Source organism: Natrix helvetica (genome assembly GCF_964273705.1).
Source record: "Natrix helvetica genome assembly, chromosome: 1".
Taxonomy (NCBI): domain Eukaryota; kingdom Metazoa; phylum Chordata; class Lepidosauria; order Squamata; family Natricidae; genus Natrix; species Natrix helvetica.
The window spans coordinates 45,250,711-45,276,789 of record NC_138548.1 but is presented as its reverse complement, the minus strand read 5'-3'; the positions used below and the strand labels follow the sequence as shown (position 1 = coordinate 45,276,789).

Sequence of the window (26,079 nt, the reverse complement as noted above, 5' to 3'; positions counted from 1 at the left end):
TTAGTGACTGTTAGAAATTACAACAGCCCTGAAAAAAATGACTTATGACTGTTTTTCACAGTTATATCTATTGCACATCCCCATGATCACATGATCAAAATCTGGACGCTTGGTAACTGCCTCACTGTTGCAGTGTCCCATCATCACCTTTTGTGACTGTCTGTCAATAGGAAAGTCAGATTCATTTAACAGCTATGTTATAATTCGACAATTATAATGATTCACTTAATTGTGGCAAGAAAAGTTATAAAATAGGGCAAAATTCACTTAACAACTCTCCTACTTAATAACAGAAACGTTGGGCTCAATTGTGATCATAAGTCAAGGACTACCTGTATAGTCCTTGGTTTACAACAGTTTGTTTAGTGACCCTTCAAACTTACAATGACACTGATGCAGCATCCTCATGGTCATATGATCAGAATTCAGACAATTGACTCTTATGTGTGACGGTTGCAGTATCCCAGCATCGTGTGTCCCCTGGCATAATGACAAGGTTAGTAACAAGCTGATCTGGCTTCACTGCTTAGCTGCAAAATACTGCAAAGCCAATATTTCCTTCCAAATATTAATGAGAAACAGCAATGCTGAAACAATTGCTGCTGATTCCCAGTTTCTTCAAACTGCAGACTTTAAAGGGAGAATCTTGCAATCACAGGAAGACAAAAGAGCAGGCAAAAAAGTCTGGCTAGTTTTGCATGAAGAGTTAGAGCCTAACTGCCCCCCACTTCAAACTGGCTCTCTCAACAGCCCGCCAGGTGATTTACACCTGCACAATACACACACAGACCGAAACACACGTGAAGATTCTAAGGCTTTCACACCCCAAAAATGCCAGCATGGAGGATATGTGATAGGTGCGGAAGAGTGAGTGTTTTTGCCTCATGGTCAAGAAGTGAGAAATTTGAATCTGGTCCTGCCACAGGTTTGGTGAAAGGAAGGGGTGAGTTCATCCCAAAGCTAAAATGATACAAGGGAATTCCCCCTTTCCTCTCTTCTCTTTTTTTTAACCTCCTCCAATTCTGTCCAGGTGCCGCTGGAGGAAAGAGCGGGAAGGGGTGAAAGCAAGGAGAGTTTCACACACAAAAAAGCGGCCCTGTCCCCAACCACCCCCTGTATGGGCTGCTTTTTTCCCTCTCCTTGCCTGCACATCAAAGCAATGTCCTCCACCTTCGCATGCCCAAGTCCACTCACCCCCTGGCGTGCAGATTGGCTGCCCAGATGCACATTTATATGTCCCATATAGCCAAATGGCTGTGGAAAATACCCCTCTGTGAAACACAGTTGATGAAGGGGCAGGGGAAGAATGCTGCTGGAATAATGGCAGGAGAGGACTGCTGGTGGAGAGCCAGCAGAGTAAGAATGCCTGTGTTTGGTCAGTCACAGTGACGTGCCTGAGAAGAAGAGGACATATGTTAAGGCAGCTGTGTTCAATTGTCCTAAAAGGGTGAGAAAGCAAAACTATAATAAAACACAATAATTATAAATTAGGTATGATTAAGGTGTGATAAATTTTACAAACAGTAAGCTGTACATTTTATACTTGTCATGTTTGCTTTTAATGTACATCTTTTGCTTAGTTATTATTATTATTTGATTATACAGGAAGTTCTGCCTGTTGCAGGTGTGGAAATGCAATTAACAGCAGCTGTTTCTCTTTTGACAATTCTTCAAGAGGAGTCAATATCCATCCATACTTACTCTCACTCATTCTTACAACTTATTCTACAGAATCTGGAGCATAGAGATGCAGGTCAGAGGAATGCCATGTTGCTGATTTCTTAGTTCGCTCTTCTTTTTCTTCTGATAATTTACTATGTAAAGCAGTACATGCAGGAATAAAATATGTAATTACAGAATAGATTTGCTAGTGCTACATCATGTAGTTGATTAGCTTTTGTTTTGTTTCACCTTTTTTTTTAAAAAAAGAAACCCCTTTTAATTAAATTATAAAAAAGAGGAGGGAATTACAAGAAACTATGCAGGCACATAATGGGAAAGACACATCAAAAGGAATGAGGTGGTGCTGTCAATCCAAAGAATGCCCAGGGATTAAAACCATGAGGGTGCTATACAAACAACCCAATGTATTTCCACTTTGTGCCTACTCACTTGTGATCCCTTCTTCTTCAGTCTCTCACGTTTGCAAGGGGGAAACAAAAAGAAAAACAAATCAGGCACAAGACAATATGTACTGTCTATAATGGTAATCAAATGCCTGAGAGACACTACAAAGGTCATTAATGTGAACATAGGTCTTAAAGTTAATTTTTCAGCACTGTCAAAACTTCATATGGTCACTGAACAAGTCAGTAAACTCAAGGGTAAGTTCAATCTAGGCTTTTATTTGGTGGGAGCCAAATTCCTATTTGATCTGTTAAATTATATTTTAACATACTAACTTCTATAATGTATACATTATGTATTTATTTTAGTGTTACTGCTGTCATAATGTTGTTAATTGAAGTCATTGTCTAAAAGAATTTTACATAACTGGTTTGTGGTGCTTATATCTGTAGTTTATTTGTACTTCACAGGTGTCAGTAATGCTTGGCTGGACACACTTCTTGCTGCAATAGAAGCTCTTCCAAAAGAAACTATTAGACATGAGGTAATATTGTTTTCCCATGATATTAGTGGAAAGAAATAATATTGACTCAGTGATGTATGTAGATCATACTCTAACTGTAATATCCTGGTTTCAGAAATTATCTTCAGATGGAGAATGAATGATAGGTGTTAGAGAAATACCAATCATATAGTATTGCTTAAAGAATTATAGAAATAAGAATTATTGTTTGTAAAAGTATGTCACAAGAGACAACTATATGGGAGACAAGTAAAACGTATATGAGAGGAATCTTGATAAGGAAATTTGCATCAAATCAGGAAAAAAAGAACATAATAGAAATTATAATTAGAAGATAGAATAAAAGACAGGATAGATTCATAAACTAGTCTCAATCAACAAGCACTAAAAGAGTTCAATAAATTAACAATTAGATTAATTGGAAGTGATATAATTTCAAAAGATAAAAAAGCAAACAAAATCATTTTGAAAATGCAAACAAACCAAGGAAACCTCTGGCATATGAAATGAGAAAAAAGAAAGAAAGAAGGCTGATATAGCTATGATGAAAAATTTTTTTATATAAGATTGGTAATAACAAAAGAATATTTGGTGTGGAATTATATTCCAGGCATAAAATAACAAGAGGCATTCAAAAACATTTATTGAAAACTCAGCTTAAATAATTTACTAAAGAATGTAAATAAATCTTAAACAAATTAATAATGACACAAGAGATTAAATAAGCAGTAAAGAAAATTAAAACGAATAAGACGCCAGGCACAGAAATGCTGTTGACTTTGTGTAACAAAAAGATAGAAGAGGTATTAGCAGAACTCTTATTGAAAATTATGAATGAAAGTCAAACAAGAAAAATAATACCGAAAGCTTGAGAAGAAAATGTATATAAAGTTAATACATAATAACCCAAAGAAATCTCAGGCATATAGGCCAATTTTTTTACAAATATATATTAGCCAAAATGTATGAAGTGTATTCCCAAAACTGTACATGTAAATCAGACAATTATATTCCAAAAATAAAAATAAAAGATAACATTCATTATAAATAGACTAAAATTTGTCAACATTAATAAAAAGAAGGCAGCTGTTATATTTTTAGATGTAGAAAAAAGCCTTTGATAATTCAGAATGGACTTTTTTTTGCTAGAGACATTAATTCAAATGAAACCTGGAGTATTAAAAACTTGGCTCGATATATTAAAGCAAAGATTAGTAAATGTTCAAAATTTATATGGAATGGGAAAAACCAAGTTATGTTTAAAATTGTATAAAACTTAAAATAATTTACATTGTTCTAGATCTGAGAGTATATGAGTTTATCTTAGTGGTTTTATGAACTTGGCCATTATACTACAGGTTAATATTTTTCTGATATATATTTTTTTAAATAAATTTTATCAAATGTAATCTATAATTTCAAGTATGCTGACTCTTGCTGCAAGGTTGATTTGGAAAGCTGATATTAATAAAGGTTTTTACATGTGAAGTAGTTCTTAATGCATATTTTTGTTGCTTGACTTTTATTTATCTAATTCTACATTTGTTACTTGAATTTCTTCTTGTTTTCTGTCCTATAGATCCTGAATCCTCTTGTTTCCAAGGCACAGCTTTCCCAAACACTTCAGTCTCGCCTGGTTAGTTGTAAAATCTTGGGGAAATTAGCTAACAAGTTTGAAGCTCATATGTGAGTAGCTTGTGTGTGTTTTAGATGTCCTAATGAATAAATGGTCTTCTACAAAGGAAACAAGGTGACCTCATTTTGTTGCAATAGAAAAGAATAGTAGTTTTGGATATTGACAAACTGTATATTAGAGAGTGATCCTAAGACACAATCCATAAAGCTCTGGTGAGCAGCAGCATTTTTTTTTATCTAAATGGGAATGGCTGAGTCTACATAGCAATTGTAGATCCTGAATTGTATCCTCTATAAAAGATAAATATTTTGTACACCTTCAATTATCATCTTTGTCCTGCACAGTGTCATTCAGCAAATTTTATTCTTATTTCCATGATTTGCCCTAGTGCTTGCCATTTTAGATTTTATCTTATTTTGTTTGGAAGTGTTTTTAAATTTGTTGTCAAGACTGGTATACCATATTGAAGGATATACAATAATTGCATGCCATCCAGCATGAAAGCAATTTCAGAAACAGTCAACCTCATTTTTGTTCAGAAGTACCACCTTGTTTGCTCTTATAATGGTATTGGATTTGTCTGCCTGTTTTTTAGTTTCAAAGAATATGATAGTGTAACAGAATAGAGTTTATATAAGAATTGAGATTTATGAATGTTCAAGGTAGGTTCATTGTGATTTGCTTAATTTTCTTCAGACCTTGCATTGGCGTATTGATAGGCTTACAGCATGTTGGATATTTTATGTGGGTGTGGAAGACATTAAAAATAACGTCAGTGAATGTTACTCGAATCCATTATCTTCTGTTTAGCATATGAATTTATTTTATTTTTTATCTTGCTGTGGAGATAACACCCCCCCCCCCTTGGAGAACTCTCTGGTGAATAGCCAGGAAATAAAGGCACCCACCATATTTTAACAATGATATAACAGATTGCTAGATTTCTTGACTTCGTCCTTTTTTTCCTGTGAGCCCAAGGGAAAGAAGAAAACATTGATCAAAATATGATTTGACTTCAGGATGATGCCAAGTAGCCAGTCAAATTTTGTTCTGTGATGATTCTATGAAAGCAAAGTCCAAAGAATGCTTGCCTTCATCCTGATGCCAATGAACAAATGAGGGAACAAAATGACCAAATGAGGCAGGACAAAATGAAACAGGTTTTCAAAATGTATTTTGTGAGTTTTAAAGCATTTAGTTCAACTCTAATAATATCTTGATTTTCTAGAAGATTTTTTTCAGAGCAGTCTGGTTTGAACAGAGATGAAATTCATGCTGTATCATTTTATGTTGCCTGTTCAGTAATTTAGAATTTTGATACATTTTCCAATTATGTATCTATTTACATATCTTTAATACTGATCAAGTGGTTAGAGTTTGCAGTTCTATTTGTTTGCTAACATTTGTGCTTCTAGTATTTCACTATTAAATATTGTTATGATGTTATAGTGGCCTATATGTTCTTAACAATTGAGAAGTGTAAATTATCTTTTGTATATATATTGTAATGTTGTTGTTCAGTCATTGAAAAAACATAAATACAGTTATTACATACAGTATTGTAACAATTATATAAATAATATTTATGAGTTTTTTACCCTTGTTTACAGTTTGAAATATATGTGACAAAATTATGAGAGCATTTTTTTCTATTACAATTTAACTGTTTCCTTTTTAGCATTAAAAGAGAAATCCTTCCCTTGGTAAAATCTCTTTGCCAGGATGTAGAATATGAAGTTCGTTCCTACATGTGCCGGCAGCTAGAACTAATTGCTCAAGGAATAGGGTGAGCAAAGCTTGATAATTCATAATTGATAAATCAGTGAAAATAATTCCAGATAATATTTGTATTAATTTGCAAGAGATCACACAGTTTCTAAATCGGATTGATTTAACATGTTAGGTTGAATTCATACAATATAAGTTCCCAAATTAGTTACTCCAATTATAAGTGATTTTCTTTTATGAACAACCAAGATATATTAGATATGTTAGGGGAAAACATCATGCTTTTCTTAAATTGCAATTGTTAATAAATTCACCTTTGAATCCTGGGCTATTTCTCTCACAGCCAATGTGACATAAAGATTAGAATATCTGGAAAAAATCCAAATTCAATTTATCACTAAGCTGATCTTGGTCAATAAATAAAGTGTGACTATTCTGCCATTAGGTGAATCCAGAGTTAGGTAAACAGTTATAACCCAATATCAGTATATCAGTGGTTCTGCATTATGTTTGGTGCTTGAGTGCACTCAATAACATACTGTAGCCCTCTGTTCTAGTTTCTGTTTTTCCACATTTGTAAACAATTTGGATGTGTTTAGGAAACATGATTTTAAACTTGGCATGATGCTCAAATATAATGGAGTACAGATAACCTTTGACCTATGACCATCCAGTGATCATTTTAAGTTATGCCAATGCTAAATGAATATTGGTTACAATCAGTCCCTGGAGTCTTGGCCAGCAGTCATTGATTGAGATCTGAGTGCTTGGCAGCAGATTCATAGTTTTCATGCCATGGCAGTTAAGAGCAAAATATTCTTCTTTGGTTTAAGTTTTTCCTAAACTGGAGCTCACTAAATTAATGGTGAAACTGACATCTTGAGACAGGTAAATGAAAAATAAGTAGGCTTGGGCTTTCAAAATTAGAATTTCATTTTTCTATCGTCCTGTTTATTCTCTTGACTTTCCAGGTGATGTCATAAGCCATGGTTTTCGGTGAGCATTGGACTAGACACACACACAAACACACACACACACACACAAACATAATTCTCTCATAAAAGGATGGAGGGAGTTATTTCATCTTTTTTATGTGCTCTCGTGTGTAGCAGTGTAACTCCCACTGGAATGTCAACAATTCTTTTACTCAACTGATGACAAATAGAACAAATCTCTACTGGAAGCATTTCAGCATTCAAATTCTAACACATAAATTTTGCTCTAGATTACACTGTTCTTGTGTGTGAAATTTTACTGTGTATATTGCTGAGAAATTAAATGCAATAAACACTCTACTTAGTACTTAGTCCCATTGATTTTAATAAACTAATTATTACTTGACTAACGAATTCTATTCATGTTTAAATATATTTTTCTGTAGAAATAGGTTAAGGAAATATACATATTGAAAGCTGTCTCTTATTTCCAATGTATGGATACTATAATAGCTGAAAATTATGAGTTATTTTCTAAATGTTTGCTGGGTTTTCTTTCTTTCTGTAGAACGGAACTAACAAAAAATGTAGTGCTTCCAGAGCTAGTAGAATTAGCAAGGGATGAAGGCAGCAGTGTACGTCTTGCAGCTTTTGAAACTTTGGTAAATCTGTTAGAAATGTTTGATGCAGGTAAGATTCATTAGCTCTGCAGCTATTTTTCTACCTGTTATGATCTGTTTCTAATATGTTAGTAATCATATGTTGATTATTCATCCCTTTCTAATCATATCTTTTATGTTTTTCAGATGACAGAAGTCAAACTGTTCTCCCATTAGTGAAATCATTCTGTGAAAAGTCCTTTAAAGCAGATGAATCTATTCTGGTTTCATTATCTTTTCATTTAGGGAAGCTTTGTAATGGACTATATGGTATGACTAAAAAGTTCTAAATACAGTTTTAAGGGTGCTGCATTTGTTTATATTTGTTGGAAACATTTAACACTGCAGTCTAGATTGGGTTTACTTCTGGAATAAAGAACCCTTGCTATGCAATTAAATATAAGAAGGAAATATATAATTAAATGACAAAATCCGCCACTTTCCTCCAGATAATGTTTGATATGATAGTATTGGTATGAATTTTTAATCAATATCTACTTAAATCAAGTAACCTAGAACTAAGGAGAAATTTCCTGACAGTTAGAACAATTAATCAAAGGAACAACTTGCTTCCAGAAGTTGTAAATGATGCAACACTGGAAGTTTTTAAGAAGAGTTTGGACAACCATTTGTCTGAAATATGTAGGGTTTCCTGCCTAATCAGGGTGTTAGACTAGAAGACTTGCAAAGTCTCTTCCAACTCTGTTATTCTATGCTATGCTATGCTATTCTATTCTATTCTATTTATAGTATAACTACTTAGTATAATTTAGAAAATATATGATTTATAAACATTCACTTAAAAATCATTCAAATAATTAAATACCAAATAAAATAATGTCAAGCAAGCAATTATTTCCTAGCTACCTTTGGGGGGGGGATCTATTACAATACCCAAACCAAAGTGGATTTCTAATGAGTTTAATTCACATCCTGCAACTTTTACGTGGAGGGAGAATGAGCTGAAAGGAAAGGAAAATTGTTCTCAACAGGTGGAACTGTTCAGTGGCTGTAAGAAAAGCTGGTGCTGCACCATAGTTACTTACAAACACTTTGAATTGTGTCCAGAAGCTTACTGACAACCTACAGGTAGTCCTCAATTTAACTACCATTTGTTTAACTGTTCAAAGTTACAATAGCACTGAAAATAGTGACTTACAACAGATCTGAGCCTCAGTCAGAGCCTAGTTTTGACTGACAGAACAGTTTGTCCATACTTGCTTGCAAGATACATAGACAGTTTCATGTTGGTGTTGTCTCTCTGGTAATGACCATATGTTAGTTTGTCTTCTAAATTATTGGAAGAAACCCTAAATATTTGTAGTATTCTCTTAGCCTATCTTTTGCTTCATTAGTAAGATATGATTTTTAATGTTTTGTTAATACAGTGTTACAAGTTACTTTTGAACATTTCAAGTTCTGCTTCTTCTAAAACTAAAGTTGGAGTATGGACTTGGATCATCATAATATTGGCTTGCCCTGACTTCAAATAGAGACAATTCTATCATGGGTATCCAAGCATTGACTCTGAGTCACTTTTGTTAATAAGGTTGACCTTTCTTCTATGGTATTCTTGTTCATAATAGAAGCTTTGATGTCCTCTCATGTGAAATGGTCTATTTCAGTATTCATTCTATGATTCTGCTAGACTTCATCAAGTTTGCCTTGGATCATGATTCCAACATTTCACTATACATTTTTTGTAGCATCAATTTATCCTTTTGATAATGCTATCAGCAACTGACTACCCTTTCACCTTTAATCCAGCCACATCACAAAGACCAGTGCAACTCAGATATTTGGTATCTGATTTTTCCTCAATAGCTTGCTATATACTTTGCAAACTGTAGAACTAATGTTCAGATGATATGTTTAATCAGATTTTTTGGTAAACACTGAAGGAGGTTGCTATTTCCTTCGGCAGTGTATTTGTCCCTTCATGTATGACCTGCCCATCATGGGTTAATTTTTTGGAAATGTATAACTCCCACAGAAGAGAATATACATAGCTCAAGGTTGAACTGTAGAGTCCTTGGTGTTCTCTGAATTTGGTTGTTTGCTTGCAGATGTTTCATTATCAAACCAGATAACATTTTCTGAAGATACACCTAATCTGGTAATGAAATATCTGCAAGCAAACAAGCAAGCTTGGACTCCATGTAACTCCCAACAATATACAGTAAATTGTATCATTGGCATGTGCAAACCTCTTCAGCATTGCAAGGTAACAATCCATGAAATGGGGAAATAGTTAGCTTTAAGGTTTTATCTAAAAGCAAATTAGAATGTGTTCTGTCAGGGCTTTTCCCCCCAGAGATCAATAATACATTGGTAATTACATACTTCTAGTATATTATAGAAAAGCCCTAAAGCAGGAGTTCATATATACTTTTAGGATATAAGCCTCACATGTTTGGAAATATGCAAGTGAAATCACATAGAATACAGTCACCCTTATCTTGATATTTTGGAGAAGTATTAGATTGCTGTTAGCCCTACAAAATGTGGGTTTGATCAGTGCAGAAAGGAAAGGCTCAGTATATCAGACGTTCATGGTAATTATTTTGTTATAGTTCTTTGATCTGCAAATGCTATATTTCAAAGTGATAGAAAATAAAATATTTAGTTTAATCAAATCTGTGTTTCTTCACATTAACATAGAAAGTGTTTTCAGAAGTTATATTTGGAGTCTGTAAAGTTTACAGTTGCGCGAGGCAACTAGGGGAAGAGGAGATGAAATTTGCCAGCATTGTCAATGAAAAACTTGGCATGGCAGAGATTTAAAGTGCTGAATTCATTACATCTGCTACTTATAAGCACAATGATTTGATAGGCTGTCATTTAACCAATTTATGAAAATAAAATATTGAACAAGTATTTTATTTGTTTAAAGGAATTTTTACACCAGAGCAGCATTTGCGATTTTTGGAGTTCTATAAGAAGCTTTGTACACTGGGATTAGAACAGGAAAATGGGCACAATGACAACCAGATTCAGCTGCAAACCCTAGAACAGGAAAAGAAATACATATCAGTGAGGAAGAACTGTGCTTACAATTTACCTGTGAGTGAAATGCTCTTTTGTTTATCTATCCATAATTTGTGTAAAAAATAGACTTGTGAAACTTTAAAGAGAGATTATTTCTTCTGAAACATATTTTCTCCTAAATCAGCGATCAGTAAGGTTAATTGGGCTGTTTAACAAAGGGTAGCTTAAAAGGAGAAAGAAGGGTTGCCTGATTCGATGGCCGTTGTCGCTTACTCCAGCTAAATGGACAGATTATAATTTCTATTTCTGCCAATTACTTTTGGAGAGCAAATAGGAAAGTGAAGCAGGGGGCAGACATATATGTGCTAACCTTTATCATACATTAAATCATTTATATTTATAGGCCATGATGATTTTTGTGGATCCCAAAAATTTCAATTTGGAACTGTATTCTACATTCTTCTGTTTCTGTCATGATCCTGAAGTACCAGTTAGACATACTATGGCTAGTAGCTTCTATGATGTAAGTCAAGAAATGTATGTTATGGAAACACTGTTTGAGTTAACGTTAATAAATATTTTTAATATTGAATCTTATTTTGACATGTTTATAATTATCTAAAATATCACATTTTAACCTATTAAAAGTACTTCTTAAAAGATTGCCTCTCCTTAGAACCATGAGCCATGGTGGCACAGTCGTTAAGAGTGCAGTATTGCAGGCTACTTCTGCTGCCTGCCGGCTGCCTGCAATTTGGCAATTCGAATCTCACCAAGGCTCAAGGTTGACTCAGCCTTCCATCCTTCAGAAGCGAGTAAAATGAAAACCCAAATTGTTGGGGGCAATATACTGACTCTGTATACTGCTTAGAGAGGGCTATAAAGCCCTGTAAGGCAATGTGCTAGTGCTATTGAATATGCAGTTTAAGATCAGTTTCAAGGCCGTAGCTTGAAAAAGGTCCTTTTGATAGAGTTGCTTCATGTTGTGATTGTCAAGAGAAGGCCATCTTATTGTTTTTTATTTCAATAGCTGCAGTAATATAGTAGCAGTATCTCAGTTATGGAACTCTCTCAGTGGAAATTTGCCTAATTGCCTCTCTTCCAGGAGTGCTCTGAATGCTATCTAAAAACAGCAATCAATATAGAATGCAACAGCACATAGTGATGGATGAGAGCCATTACAGCCATGTGACTGTATATTGTAGGTGCAGCATTGGTTTCCAGTAGGTTACAAAATACATTGTACACAATGTTTGGTTTTGATTTTTAAAGAAATAGCTCCTAGCCACTTGCAGAACCTCTTCACCTAGGTAGAACCAGCTGATAGCAGTGTTCCAATACTTGAGGGGCTGCCACAAAGAAGAGGAGGTCAAGCTATTTTCCAAAGCAGCAAAAAGCAAGAGAAAAAAATGGTTGGAAACTAATGAAGGGGAGAAGCAACCTAGAACTGAGGCAAACTAAGGAACAGTGAGAAAAATTAACCAGCCGAATGGCTTGCGTTCAGAGGTTGTGGATGCTCCATCACTGGAGGCTTTTAAGAAAAGACTGGACAGCCACTTGTCTTGAATGATATAGGGCAGGGGTAGTCAATCTTTTTATACCTACCGCCCACTTTTGTATCTCTGTTAGTAGTAACATTTTCTAACCGCCCACCGGTTTCACAGTAATGGTGATTTATAAAGTAGGGAAGTAACTTTACTTTATAAAATTTATAAAGCAGAGTGACAGTAAACCTCTACCGCCCACCATGAAAGCTGGAACGCCCACTAGTGGGCAGTAGGGACCAGGTTGACTACCACTGATATAGGGTCTGCTGATTGTACAGGGGGTTGGACTAGAAGACCTCCAAGGTCTCTTCCAAATCTGTTGTTCTGTTCTGTATCTAGTTTACTCATTCCTGTTGAAATGTTGAAAGAAACTCACTTACAAAAGGTGAGATCAGTAATGGTGATGTATAATAATTCCTTACTGCAACTCTGATTTCTTTTCAAAAACCATTAATACAAGAGTTATTTCATAGAATGTTTTGAAGCTGAAGTTGTCCAATGATGCCCTAGCACTATCAGACATGTATTATGCTTATCGTTTGTTATTTGGATTCTTCTTTTTGGATTATGTTGCTGTTTTAATTGTCTTTTTAATATTTTTAATTAATATAAATTGCCTTCCGTATATAAATAAAAAAGTAAATAGCAGCACCTTGAATAACACTTTTCAAAGCCAATGCAGTACCCATAATATAAGTATCATACTGCTAAACAGACTTTCTGAACTACAGTTTCCAGATAATCTTCAGGGGCGGTCCCAGGTAGAGTGTATTACAGTGATCCAATGTAGAAGTTATAAGAATACGAATTACAAAATTTTCTCTTTATTAATCTTTTAATGTTTGTAATATATATTTTATTCTAGTGCTTTTAAGCTCTTGTTCTGTAATAATACTTTAGCTCCTTATTTAATTTGTTAAAGGTTTACAGATCAGAACAGTTATAAACATAGCTCTGATTAAGCATAGCTAGAGCCATACAGTAAGTTCCATTGATTTCACCTAATGATAAAATAGAGTCAGACCATTTAAACTGAATTTTCTGAAAGGGATGTACAACCTGAGTATAAAAATCATTTTTTCTTTGTATTAATTGAAAAGATACCTTTAGGAGAATCCTTAGCAACCCACCCAGTATCCTCTCAATGTATATCAATTGTCTGTTGGCTTACTTATACAGTATCTGTGAAGAAAATAGCTCCTTAGGAAGATTTAACCTCACTGAATCTGATCAACCGTGTTTTATATTAGTAGGAAGTACATGGCAAAATGTATGCAAAATTTATTTTCAAAATATATTTGGATTATATAAACTAGCAAACTATTTCTAAGAGGTTATTGTCAAAGCACACAGTTGCTAGTACATTCTTTATTCTATGTTTCTATCAACATAATACTATATTGCAAATAGTAAGGAAAGGACATGACCTCAGCAGCCTTAAAGTATGCTTATTGGCATTTTAGGTTTAGTCTATACCTTAGTTTCCTATTCAAGCTTTGTTTTAAAACATAAAACAGATTAAAAAGACTAATATCTATATATTGCTTTGTAATTTTCCAGGTTGTCAAGCTTTTAAATACTGATGTGTATATAATACATAAAGAACTGATAGCCCTATTGCAGGATGAATCAGTAGAGGTAATGGCCTATTTGTTGTTTATATTTGATAATTCACAATTATTCCAAGTTATATTTATTAAAGGAAGAAACTCTTGATGTCTCAAAGCATAGGATGAATCATAGCTGTTTGTCTCATGATCCTAGGCATAAAGGATAGAGAATGATGTCACTGTAAAGTAATCTGAAAGTGATAAGGTAACTTTTATAACACTTTCCCAGGAGAAATAGAAAATGTCTAAAGTTGAATTTGCAAAAAAAGAATCACTCTTCAAAGGCATATGTAACAGTTCAATCTCACTCCAATTTGCTATGTCTTAGGTTCAATTCGTCTGATTAGTGCTAATTAAGATTCCCTTTAGTATGATAGGTTCAGTTTTGCTGCAGAAATTATATTGTTAAATCAGAATGTATGGGGTGAGACAATAGAAGACAAAATTATGCAAGGAAGGCATACTGTATTCTGACTAGGAAAACAAAAAGGAAGTAATTTCTAATATTTTTTAAATGTTGGAAAGTAGAACAACTATATTGGAGTACTATAGTATTTCCTCTTAAATTTGCCTTCTCTGATGAATATTGCAGAAGCGTGGCTTAAATCAGAAAGGGATTAGATGAAGCTCTGAGTAGATAAATCGCTCTGTGTGTTTATGCAACTATGTTTTGTGGATGGAAGATTCTTCCCCAGTTTTAAGTGGGAATCTATGATAGATAGGGACTCTGACTAGTGGTGATTGGTCAGCTGGTCCAATACTTGGAACTATACGCCACTGCTGCGAGGCATTTTAGGCATGAATTGACACCTAAATTCATATTACAATATGTGAAACATCTCCATTGCTTCATGGTATCTTATAGATAAGAATGAGTATTTCTGCAGCAATGGATGGTTCCAAATACCCTTTATCAGCCCTGTGAGAAAGCAGACCAGGCCAAGAAATAGGCTCCATGGAAGACTAAGAAATAATTTTGTTTCAATTGGTATAGTACCATGTTTGTGCTTTGCCTTCTCCCTTTTTTATATTCATGTAAATTAGGAGAGTGTGAGATGTTTTCATGGTCCTCTCCTATCATTTGGACTCAAGCAATAGTTTCCCTTTTATTGCTTTGTTAACTGATCTTCTCTCCATCAAATTCATACACTTTGCTGTCTGCACTCTGCTTCTTCATATGATATTAATGTTGCCTTCTGTAGGCTCTTAGATTCCGGATACTTTCTTCTGTCTGCAGTTCTGAACTCAGATCAGCTAGCTAGGTAGATAGGTTTTGGAAATGTAAGTAATATATTATCTTTTAATTAGGTGATAGATGCATTAATAAATAACCTTCCAGAAATTCTCGAACTTCTGTCTACTGGAGGAGAAAACAGTGGATCAGAGAACAAGGTAAAATAAATGATTATTTAAACAAGAAAGTTCACTATGTCTTTATTACAATTATGGGTTACCCATTTTGTCAAGGCAACTTTAGATGACTTAACAATCAAGCAGAACAAATACCAATATAAAATATCAAAACAAATGTTTAGAGACATTAAATTAGAATTAAAATTAACCCAAATGGTGAGGAAACAAGCAAGACATGTTCGGGGTAAAGGTGGGATCCTATCTAATCTTATTTTATAATCTTAGTCTTATTTAAGCACTATCATTTTTGTCACCCTGAAAACACCTGAAAGTTGTTATTATTCTGCTTTCATTTGTGAGGCTGTGATTAGGTTAATGCAGTACTCTTGAGTACCCTATCTTCAATGTTGTGGGAAAAGCTTTGATAGTCTGTATGTCTCCCAGGACAGGTCTTTTTAATATCTTTGGGGGGGGGGTGTTAAAGAAAACAAAATATAATTTAGAACAATGAACGTGCGAAGGGATGGATGTAATATAAGAGTCAGAAGAAGTAATCTCAAGCACTAGTCGTTTTTTATTGATATTCCCTTGATAATTATAAATAAATGTATGATGAACTCGAAAAAGCTATACAGCAAAATCTGAATGGACTGGTTCCTGAAGTTTTGAGGCTCTGGCATTCTCCTGCATATTACAGATAGTAATAGTGCCCGGAAACCCATGTTTACAGTTTAGGATCAGTAACTCACATGTTAGTTAAATCAGAGTTTAATGTTATGCATTTTATGTAAGTTTCAAAGATAATCTGAAAACTGTTACAGAATTCAGTGATGTGGATATTGGAGTGGTTGGGAATTTGTATCATAACCATGTTGTATTTTGGTGATTCTGATTTCATATGTGTGATATATCTTTGGCTAACTATACCTAAAAAAATGTTTTTCCCCATTCAGCTTTTAAATTTTCCAGAGTTAATTCCAGCACTAACAAGAGCTGAACAGAGGGCAGCAACCTCTTTAAAATGGAGGACACATGAGAAACTACTACAAAAGTATGCCTGCTTGCCTCATATCATCTCAAGTGATCAGATTTATTACCGCTTTTTGCACAGAATGCTGACAATCATTATGACAAATGTGAGTTCTCAATGATCCTTCTCTCCGTATTTCTTTCTAAAGCATATGACATTGGCTTAAAACATTTTCCAAGAGATTAAAATATATACATTGCTACTGAAATAAATCTAAATTGTGACAAATATATCAGCAACAAACAAACAAGAACTCTTTAGTTTAATTTGTATTTTTAATGAAAAGCCAGTGTTGTTTAAATTGAATGCCTGTAGCCTGATTTGCTTTGCTTGTTTCCATCTGATGCTTCCAAATGAGTTAGGATTGCAAATTCCAAAACGGAAACTTAATTATGAACCACAATATGGACCCTTATACATTCTGACGATATTTGTATGTAGAATTGGATTTCTTTACTTGGGACAAAAAGTATTTTGGGAGGTTGTCCTGTTTTTTCTGGACTATAGGAATCCCCATTTCCAAGTTTAGAAACTTGGAAAATCATGGGGGGAAAAAAGATACTTCAGTTGAAAAAATATTTACGTGACTTCTGTATAAATTGGCTTCTGATTGCAATTCAAAATGCTCACTGTCACCTTTAAAGACCTTTATAGTTCAGGACCTGGATATCTACCTTCTTCTAATAAATCTGCCCACCTGGTAAGATTAAGTGGAGTAGGGTTCCTTTATGTTGCCTGTCTCAGGGGCTGTCAGTTGTGGGTTCTGCGGAAGCACACTTGCTTTATTGCTCCCCCTTGTCATTTGGCATTTTCCACAACTTCTTTATGGTCCCTTCCTTTTTAATATTCAGATGGTTTATTAAGGCAGCTGTTCAAGTAGGTCCCTTGGTCTGAAAGATTTGTTTGTCTCTCTAGCAGTGGAAATAATTCTAATCAATTGCATTTTATTCACATGATTATGTATATGCAATTTTATTGATTATATTTTGTATGATCTGTATTTTAGCTTCATTTTTATCCCAAATTATGGACAGGAAATATGCATTTACAGTCAATTCTGCTTGTCATGGTATATAAACCCAGTTAAATAAATTATAATAAAGCAAGTGAATTTCTGCCCTGAAACGCAATAGATGCTTCTTATTGAGCTTGAATGTGTTTATTATTAATTACTGAAAAATCCAATTGATTTTACAAAATTAAATATAAAAATGTCAGCTGTTCCATCTAAACTCTAATAATTGCCCAGGATGGCAAAACAAAGCCAAACAAACCTTTTAAATTTGCATCTAAATATGCTTATTTAAAAAGAAGCCACATCAAGACAGACAATATGTACGATATGGACAGACGATATGGACAGGTTGCGTGGGCGACTGCAAGCCACCACATGTTTATTGGACCCGTGTCCCTCCTGGCTTATACTGGCATCCTGGGAGGTTACACGAGGCTGGCTCCAGGAGTTAGTCAACACTTCTTTGAGAGAGGGGCTCTTGCCGACCGTCCTGAAAGAGGCGGTGGTGAGGCCCCTACTCAAGAAGCCTTCCCTGGACCCAGCTATGTTAGCCAACTACCGTCCTGTCTCCAACCTTTGCTTCCTGGCGAAGGTTGTAGAGAGTGTGGTGGCACAACAGTTCCCACGCCACTTGGAGGAAATTGATTATCTGGACCCGCGCCAGTCCGGTTTCCGGCCCGGCCATAGCACGGAGACGGCTTTGGTCGTGTTGGTAGATGATCTCTGGAGGGCCAGAGATGGGGGTTGCTCCTCCATCTTGGTCCTATTAGACCTCTCGGCGGCTTTTGATACCATCGACCATGGTATCCTATTGCACCGACTGGAGGGGCTGGGGGTGAGGGGCACCGTTCTGCGGTGGTTCTCCTCCTACCTCTCTGGCCGAGCGCAATTTGTGTTGGCAGGGGGGCAGAGGTCGACCTTGAGGCCGCTCACTTGTGGGGTGCCGCAGGGGTCGGTCCTCTCGCCTCTCCTGTTCAACACATACATGAAGCCGCTGGGCGAGATCATTCGTGGGTTCGGGGCAGATTACCATCTGTACGCAGATGACACCCAGCTGTACATCTCTACCCCGAACCACCCCAACGATGCTGTCGAAGTGATGTTCCGGTGTCTGGAAACCGTACGGATCTGGATGGGAAGTAACAGACTCAAGCTCATCCCGTCCAAGACGGAGTGGCTGTGGCTACCGGCACCCCGGTTCAACCAGTTGACTCCATCACTGGCCATTGGGGGTGAACATCTGGCCCCCGTGGATCGGGTACGCAATTTGGGCGTCCTCCTAGATGCCCAGCTGTCAATGGATGACCATGTGACAGCCGTGGCAAGGGGGGCGTTTCACCAGGTTCGCCTGGTGCGCCAATAATCCTTATTGGACCGGACTGCCCTCCGCACAGTCACCCATGCGCTTTTGACGTCCCGGCTGGACTACTGTAAGGCTCTCTACATGGGGCTCCCCTTGAGATGCACCCGAAGGCTGCAGTTGGTTCAGAATGCGGCCACGCGGGCAGTTTCGGGAGTCGCTAGGTACTCCCATGTAACACCTCTCCTGCGCGGGCTGCACTGGCTACCTGTGGCTTTTCGGGTGCGTTTCAAGGTGTTGATTATCATCTTTAAAGCGCTCCATGGCACAGGACCTAGGTATTTGCGGGATCGTATCCTGCCCCATACATCCCTTCGGCCGATCCGCTACCACAGAGAGGGACTTCTCCGGGTGCCGTCCAATAGGCTGTGCCAGCGGGCGACGCCCAGGGGAAGGGCCTTCTCTGTGATGGGCCCGACCCTCTGGAATGACCTTCCCCCTGATATCAGAACAACTACAGACCTCCGCTCCTTCCGTAAGGAGCTTAAAACCCACCTGTTCAATTTAGCCAGCCTGGCCTAATCCCAGCTTACCCACCTCAAGTCTGCATTTTTAATTCTATGGGTTGGTTTTAGGCCGAGTTTTAATTTTTATCAATTTGTACAGGGTTTAAGGTTTAATTTGATTTTAAGGGTATTTATTATGTATATGGTTTTTTAATGTGGTACCTGTACACCGCCCCGAGTCCCTTCGGGGAGAGGGGGCGGTCTAGAAATCAAATAAAATTGAAATTGAAAATTGAATCTCCTTTTACTGCTTGCTACATATTCCAGATTCACAAACTTTCAGACAGTTTGCTTACCTACAAATAATGTCATTTCAATAACAAATAAAATATACTGACTTTTGTATATGTATTATGTGCTTCCCCCATCACTACCCCATAACCTGGTTTAGATGTTCATTAGCAGAATAAAAACATACTTGTTTTTCCCTCTCCTGGGATGATTTTCCTGTAGGAAAAATTAAGTGATCTTAGAATGTGTTTGCTGGTGAAAGATACAAAGCAAGCACCAAAAGATAATATAATCAATAAAAACTAGACTAACTGTTAAATGATTTGTTAATTAATAGTCTGGCTTCACACCACTTTTGAAAAAAATACATACTTCAAATGTTGAAGACGACCAGCCTTAAGTTGAATTTATCTCAGCCTCATTTCTGCAACATTTTATTGATGCTTTATTATTTTGCCTTTTTACCATCAATAATTATTTCCTCATCAATGAACAAATTGTATGCTTTATTACTTATATATGTTGTAGAATGAAATATATATTTTTCTTTCTTGAAGAATGTCCTACCTGTCCAAAGAGCAGCTGCTCGAACACTGTGTATATACTTACGATATAATCGTAAGCAAGAACAGAGATATGAGGTCATCCAGAAATTGATTGAACGTAAGTCTTGATGTCTTCTTTATCATGAGGAAGTTAATGGAATTTTAGTGAAAACCAAGGCTACTGTGTGTAAGAGTGGAAGGCTGTTGTGGATGAGAGAAGAAGGCTGTTGTGAATGAGAGAGGAAGGCCCCCATTTTTACCACAGAATAGATGTTTTCCACGATAAAGAATTCAGCTGCATTAGCTTCAAATATGTGTATGCAGGTTTACCATGACAACTCATATTCAGGTGCTTCACAATAATCTTTAAAAAGTTTATATGATGCAGAACAATTTCCGGTACTCCAATAAGAAGGTTACATTTAAATACAAATGTTTAACAGCTTTTCTGTAGGGTAGAGAGCATAGGCAGAAAGCAATTGGAATGCTAATGTGGGGAGCTACTCCAGTAGTAGTACCCTCCCAAGAAATAGCCATCCTGTATGACTTCTAGTGAACTTTTCTGCTTCTTAGCTGTACAATTTAGAGCATTATAAAAATTACCTAAAGCATATTTTATAATTACACTAATGAGCTAGTTCAGGAGTCGGCAACCTTAAACACTCAAAGAGCCATTTGGACCCGTTTCCCACAGAAAAGAAAACACCGGGAGCCACAAAACACTTCCTGGGCCTGACTATTTCTTGAGCGGCCATAAAACTAGCATCTGTAGTTGACTTAAATCAGGGGTGTCCAAACTTGGGAACTTTAAGACTTGTGGACTTCAACTCCCAGAATTCCCCAGCCAGCCATGCTGGCTGGGGAATTCTGGGAGTTGAAGTCCACAAGTCTTAAAGTTCTCAAGTTTGGACACCCATGACTTAAATGTTCTGTTTTCTTCTGAAACTTTGCTTTTCTTGGATTTATCCCTGATTGGCTTAATGGGGGTTGAAAAGCTCAATAAATCGCATGGCGGCAGGTGTTGCACATTGGCAGTTGTGGTGCATATTTTGAGTGACAGGGAGCTGCAGCCGAGGGATGAAAGAGCCACATGCAGCTCCAGAGCCACAGGTTGCTGACCCCTGAGCTAGTTAAACACCATTACATTGTATTTGAGAATATTAACAAGTACTTTTGGGATAGTTAAGTACTATATTTGAGAATATTAACAAGTACTTTTGGGATAGTTAAGTACTAGATTTCTGTTCATTTCTTGTATCAAAATAATAACCTATCAGTGGTAATTTTTTCCCTCTCCAGAACTGGGCCAAGGAAAAAGCTATTGGAACAGATTACGTTTTTTAGATACCTGTGAATTCATCATAGAACTCTTTTCCAAATCATTTTTCTGTGAATACTTCTTTCTTCCTGTGCTTGAACTTACGCATGATCCAGTAGCAAATGTGAGGTACTGTACAAGTTATACTAAATTAATAAAACACTTTGATTTATTCAGATTGCTTTGTATTGCCATTTAATTCAGGTTACCCTTGTTTCTGGAATAGAATTCATATATTACAACTCTGAAGATTTGTGTGTGTGTGTGTGTGTGTGTGTGTACACAAACACACACACACACATAATTTCTGAATTTAGTGCCTTTGTCACTAAAGAAGACGTTTATAGAGAGATGAATGGATTTATTTTTAGTAATGTTAATTGGAAAGCATTGGAAAGCTATCCCGACTTTCCTTCCTTAAATTTTTTAATGTTAAGAAAAGAGAAGAAGCTATGAGAATTGAAAGATAAAGACAATGATATCTAAATTACTCTTAAAATGCTGGGCTTGTGGCAGAGCAATTATACAACTGGAAAACTTTCTTAACAGTTTCCATGAAATTATGTGGAATAAAATAAAAACATTGTAATTAACAAAAGCATTGGGACAAGAGCAAAACATGTTTCTGAACCGTAGCCTTAGGTTTTTGAGTACAAATCTTAAATTTCTCCAGTTCACAAGAATGCCTGTGATTTGAAAGAGGAAAAGGCTTCATTTAGAAACACATACAGTTAGTAGCCTAGGAAGTCTGCTATGGAAACAGAATGCTGAAGTAAATATGCAAATGATACCATTTTATTATACTAAAATAAAACAGATTTAGAATAATTCATTATGAAAGTCAAAGAGGAAACTGAAGGATCTAGAAACTGATCAATAATCCAGTGGTCAAGAAGTTAGGCCCAGCAGGCTTTGTAGGGTGCTGAGAGCACAAAACATGAAGAAGTCAAAGCAGTGTTAAATGCCATGGTTAGTGAATTCCTGACTGGCAGTAATGAAGCAAAGATGGTAGACAGAATTGTTTTCTTGAGCTCAAGAAGAGTTAATAATAAAGTATATGCTGGAGAATTATAGGAAGGTGGTGATGGAGACAAATTTGGAGTAAGAACATTTCTGTGATAACAAAAATCAAAGTTGTTCAAGCAGTGTTTTTTGTAATGGTAGCATTTGATTATGAAAGCTGGACATTGCTGAAGAGCAAATTAAAGAAATATGAACAGATATGAATTACAGATTTGGAGAGTATCATGAGCAGCAGGAAAAGTTAATCAATCCTTAGTCAAATAAAATAGGTTGTTCCACTGGGGCACTTGTCTGCAAGCAGAAACTCAAATATTTGGAGCATGTGTTGAAAATTATTGATAACAGAAAAAAGATTATTCTGTTTGGCAATTAAAATCATACTTGACATAAGAGTATGTTTGTCCTCTATAACATGTCTTGATCCTAAAGGAATCTGTCCATCCCTAGTTCATCTGGTTCATCCAGCTGGGTGACTTTAAAGTAATCATACTCTTAGCTCAACTCATGTCACAGAGTTGTTTTGAGGAAAATAGGAGAAGGAAGGAGTAGATATAACAATAATAAAGGTGGAATAAAAAACTAAAAAAAAGTATTTTTAAAACAATCTCTAAAATGTTTAGAAATATAAATACTGTACAATAAATGGCAGAAACAAGAAAATATGATTTCCATAACCTTGCCTAAAGGCCCATGAAGGAAACCGACAGCAGTATGAAGAATTTCTTTACCTAACAGAATCAGGAGAGTCTTCTTCACAGTTCCATAGATAATATCAAGCCAACATGAACAAATGATCTCTTTCAGATAATAAGGATACTTCCTAGTTATCAATCCTGTCTATTTTAGCAACTATCATTTTTTACTGTGGTTTTAACTCTTCTTTTAAGGCTTTAGAGCATACACTTTATTTACTTCAATATTATTTACCACTTCACAGTTTGCATGTTTCTGTTGTTTTTTTTAACCTAGTACACATCTTCAATTTTTTAAAAAATACAAACATTATTTCCCTATATAGAATGAAGCTTTGTTATTTATTACCAAAAGTGAAGTCAACCCTCAAGGTTCCCACAGACAAACATTTACTGCAGCAGCTAGAAATGAGTGTAAGAAAACTTCTTTGTGAGGAAAAAGATAAAGACGTCTTGAACATTGTTAAAAAAGTATGTGAGGTTCTTTTGTTCATTCAGTATTTTTCTTATATTTTTATAATAATTCCTAAGATAACAGACTTCATTGTACAAAACCATAGTTTGCTTAATGCAACAATTAAACCCAAGTAACAGCTTGGTTTAGTGTGATATTGTGGGCCCAATGTATGAGTTGCAAAGTTTTTGAATTCTGTTCATGCTGAGATAAATCAAATATAATGATCTTATTTATAAATGTATAGAAACAAATAGATATAATTAACTTGTGCTATAGCTGAGATGGCGGTAAATAGGGTTTTTTAGATCATATATAGTTCAAACTTGTGCATCTATAATTAGAAGACTCATATTATGGTCAGTAAACCTCTGTTGAAAGAATGTTACAGGCTTCTAATAGGTAGGCATCCCAGTTCCTAAGCTAGCCTAGGATCTTATCCTCTGTATGAGCCCATGTCCTTTCTAAAATTGCTAGTAGGAAATCCAAACCATTTGAAATTCTTTTAAAACAGTTATGGCAGACCTATAATAATATTATTTGTTTTAATAGATGGTATTAGAACTTGACAGAATGGATACCTCTTTAGATGCTGTAAGTATAAACTAAAATTATAGCAATAATAATATGCTGAAACCTCCAGCGTGATTGCTGATCCTCTGGTTTCACATTTGAACAGTTTCAGAAGAGGTTTTACGAAAATGACCTATTGGATCAGCAGAAAGAAAGAGAGGAACAACTTCTTTTGGAAATGGTATGTTTATTGCATGAAAAAGGTGTTACTTGACTATCATACAAATTACCAGTAAAATGTAACTTAAGGTTTACATTTTTTTTAACGAACTTGTATTAAAAATACTCTAAAATTTCGTACACGTTTACCAGATTTTTGAGGTAAAATGTATCCATGTAGATATGGGGAAATGTTGGTACAAAAAGAAATGGAATCTTGGATGTAGCTTGCCTTGAACAGATACATTACAGATTGCTGTGAGGGGAAAATGCATTAGGAAGTACATCACCAAATGTTTGATACTAATAATAACTGGTACGAGACGTTACATCATCTCAGTAATCCTAAAATGTAGTCAACATTATTCTCAAGGTATGAATAGAATCGTAGTGGCTTGCCTAAGAGCAACATCAATTCATAGTCAGCTGTGGCATAGAACATTTCACTGTCTACTGTGGAGCCCAAAATATATCTCATCCTATGATTTTTGCTTCAGTATTCAGATGATTCAGATGCCGGTTTCTGCCTTCATATATTTCTTCACTTCATCCTTTGGTGAAATTAGTTTACTCTGCTATATAGGAGGCCTTGCTTTTTTCATAATAGGCATGATATAATAACCAGGAAATTGCAAAGTATAATTACACTTCCTTCTATGTTGATTCTATTTTAACAACTCTAGATATTATGCCATGTATCAAATTGAGATCTTTTAGGTCCAAATTAAGGTTACTTTGGAAAAATTATTGGTCTCCACAAGTAGAACATCTACTCAGAGAAACAATTGGTTCTCCCCAATCTGGGTGCTCTCCTAGAATTTTATAGCTATGTCTTCTTTTTCAAGGAGAAAGCAACTAAACAGTGTGATAGCATCAGAGGAGAGCTTATTTATATATTTATGGTTTTATTATTGGGAGAGGTTGGCAGCTTCTGCACCAAAATATACTTTGGACGAACAATTCTTTTATCATTGATAACATAAAGCATTTCAGGCTGTTTCTTGAACATAGGCAGATCATTAAAACATTCTAGCATAAAAGCTGCAGGCTATTAATCCAGATTTCATTTTTACATTAACACTTTTATTACACTGTTTCCCTACTAGGAACAATTAGAAAAAGAGAAACAGCAAAATGAGAGCAGGTCTACAAATATGAGTGATAAAATTTATGAAAAGAAGCGTAAGTGGTTGTGATTTTTGTTGGTTTGTTTCCTTTCTCCAAAGGCTTGTTTGTTTATTTATTTTTATAGGTAACAAAAAGTGGTCAGCTGGAGGTGGTAGATATCGTATTAATTAAAACCCTCAAGGGATAGTTGCTTCTAACTTACTATGAGAGCATGTCATAGGAGTGTGTGCTTTTATAGATTGACCCTTAGCATATTTGAAGTAGGAAGTGCAAACTTAAAATATGGAAAAGACCCAGTTCTTATTTTCTAGGAAAAGTTTCAAAACAAAATCATTAGCGGCCAAAATACTGACTATTAAGGGCTATTATTTGAAATGGATTGTCACAGTTAGCAAAATCTATTATGGAAAAGCCTTATATTTTATAAATTTTATAGCTTTTTAAATAGTATTATTACTGCTTTTTAAATAATAATAAAAGAAGAAGAAAAGAAATAAAACATAGAAATGCATAATAAAAATAATGGTGCTTTAAAATGAGTAAAAAGTTACAACAGAAAAGAAATAAAATATAACATTACATTATTTATATTAAGTATACTTTACTTTTGCACAATGGCATCTTGAAGCCATTGTTAATGATGGGAGAAAGTTGAAAAAAATCACTCCCAAGAAATAAAAGAAAGAGAAATATGAGGCTAATTCCTTCTGTTTTGCATTATGTCATAAAGCCAGCATAAAAAATACTTGTTTCCAGTTTTGCTCTACCAGCAAGCTGACCATGTCACTCTTAAGTGTAGAAACAAACAATATTGAGCTTATTTCATGCATCAGTTTTATGGATTAACTCTTCAATTGAAATACTTGATTGTTGATTGTTCTAATAAAAGAACTTACCTTAAGCACTAAACATTGTATTAAATGATGGCCTATTTTTCTGAAGTATCTAAAAAAAAGCATGCTACATTTTGGTGAGGTTCAAAATATGCACTTGATGATA

At 35.4% G+C, this 26,079-nt stretch overlaps 1 protein-coding gene across 4 annotated transcripts in view; it reads left to right on the top strand.

Annotated features, from left to right (window-relative positions):
- PPP4R4 (protein phosphatase 4 regulatory subunit 4) overlaps positions 1–26,079 on the top strand; it is a 68,857-nt gene that overhangs the window by 29,475 nt on the left and 13,303 nt on the right. For all 4 annotated transcript variants that reach the window (XM_081939448.1, XM_081939449.1, XM_081939450.1 and 1 more), the window contains 17 exons: positions 1,606–1,753; positions 2,538–2,611; positions 4,170–4,276; positions 5,905–6,012; positions 7,458–7,579; positions 7,696–7,818; positions 10,442–10,611; positions 10,940–11,059; positions 13,644–13,721; positions 15,002–15,085; positions 16,000–16,182; positions 19,746–19,851; positions 21,033–21,180; positions 23,093–23,237; positions 23,773–23,814; positions 23,900–23,974; positions 25,059–25,134. In XM_081939448.1, coding sequence (XP_081795574.1) covers positions 1,606–1,753; positions 2,538–2,611; positions 4,170–4,276; positions 5,905–6,012; positions 7,458–7,579; positions 7,696–7,818; positions 10,442–10,611; positions 10,940–11,059; positions 13,644–13,721; positions 15,002–15,085; positions 16,000–16,182; positions 19,746–19,851; positions 21,033–21,180; positions 23,093–23,237; positions 23,773–23,814; positions 23,900–23,974; positions 25,059–25,134 — 1,909 coding nt within the window. The remainder of the gene's footprint in view (positions 1–1,605; positions 1,754–2,537; positions 2,612–4,169; positions 4,277–5,904; positions 6,013–7,457; positions 7,580–7,695; positions 7,819–10,441; positions 10,612–10,939; positions 11,060–13,643; positions 13,722–15,001; positions 15,086–15,999; positions 16,183–19,745; positions 19,852–21,032; positions 21,181–23,092; positions 23,238–23,772; positions 23,815–23,899; positions 23,975–25,058; positions 25,135–26,079) is intronic.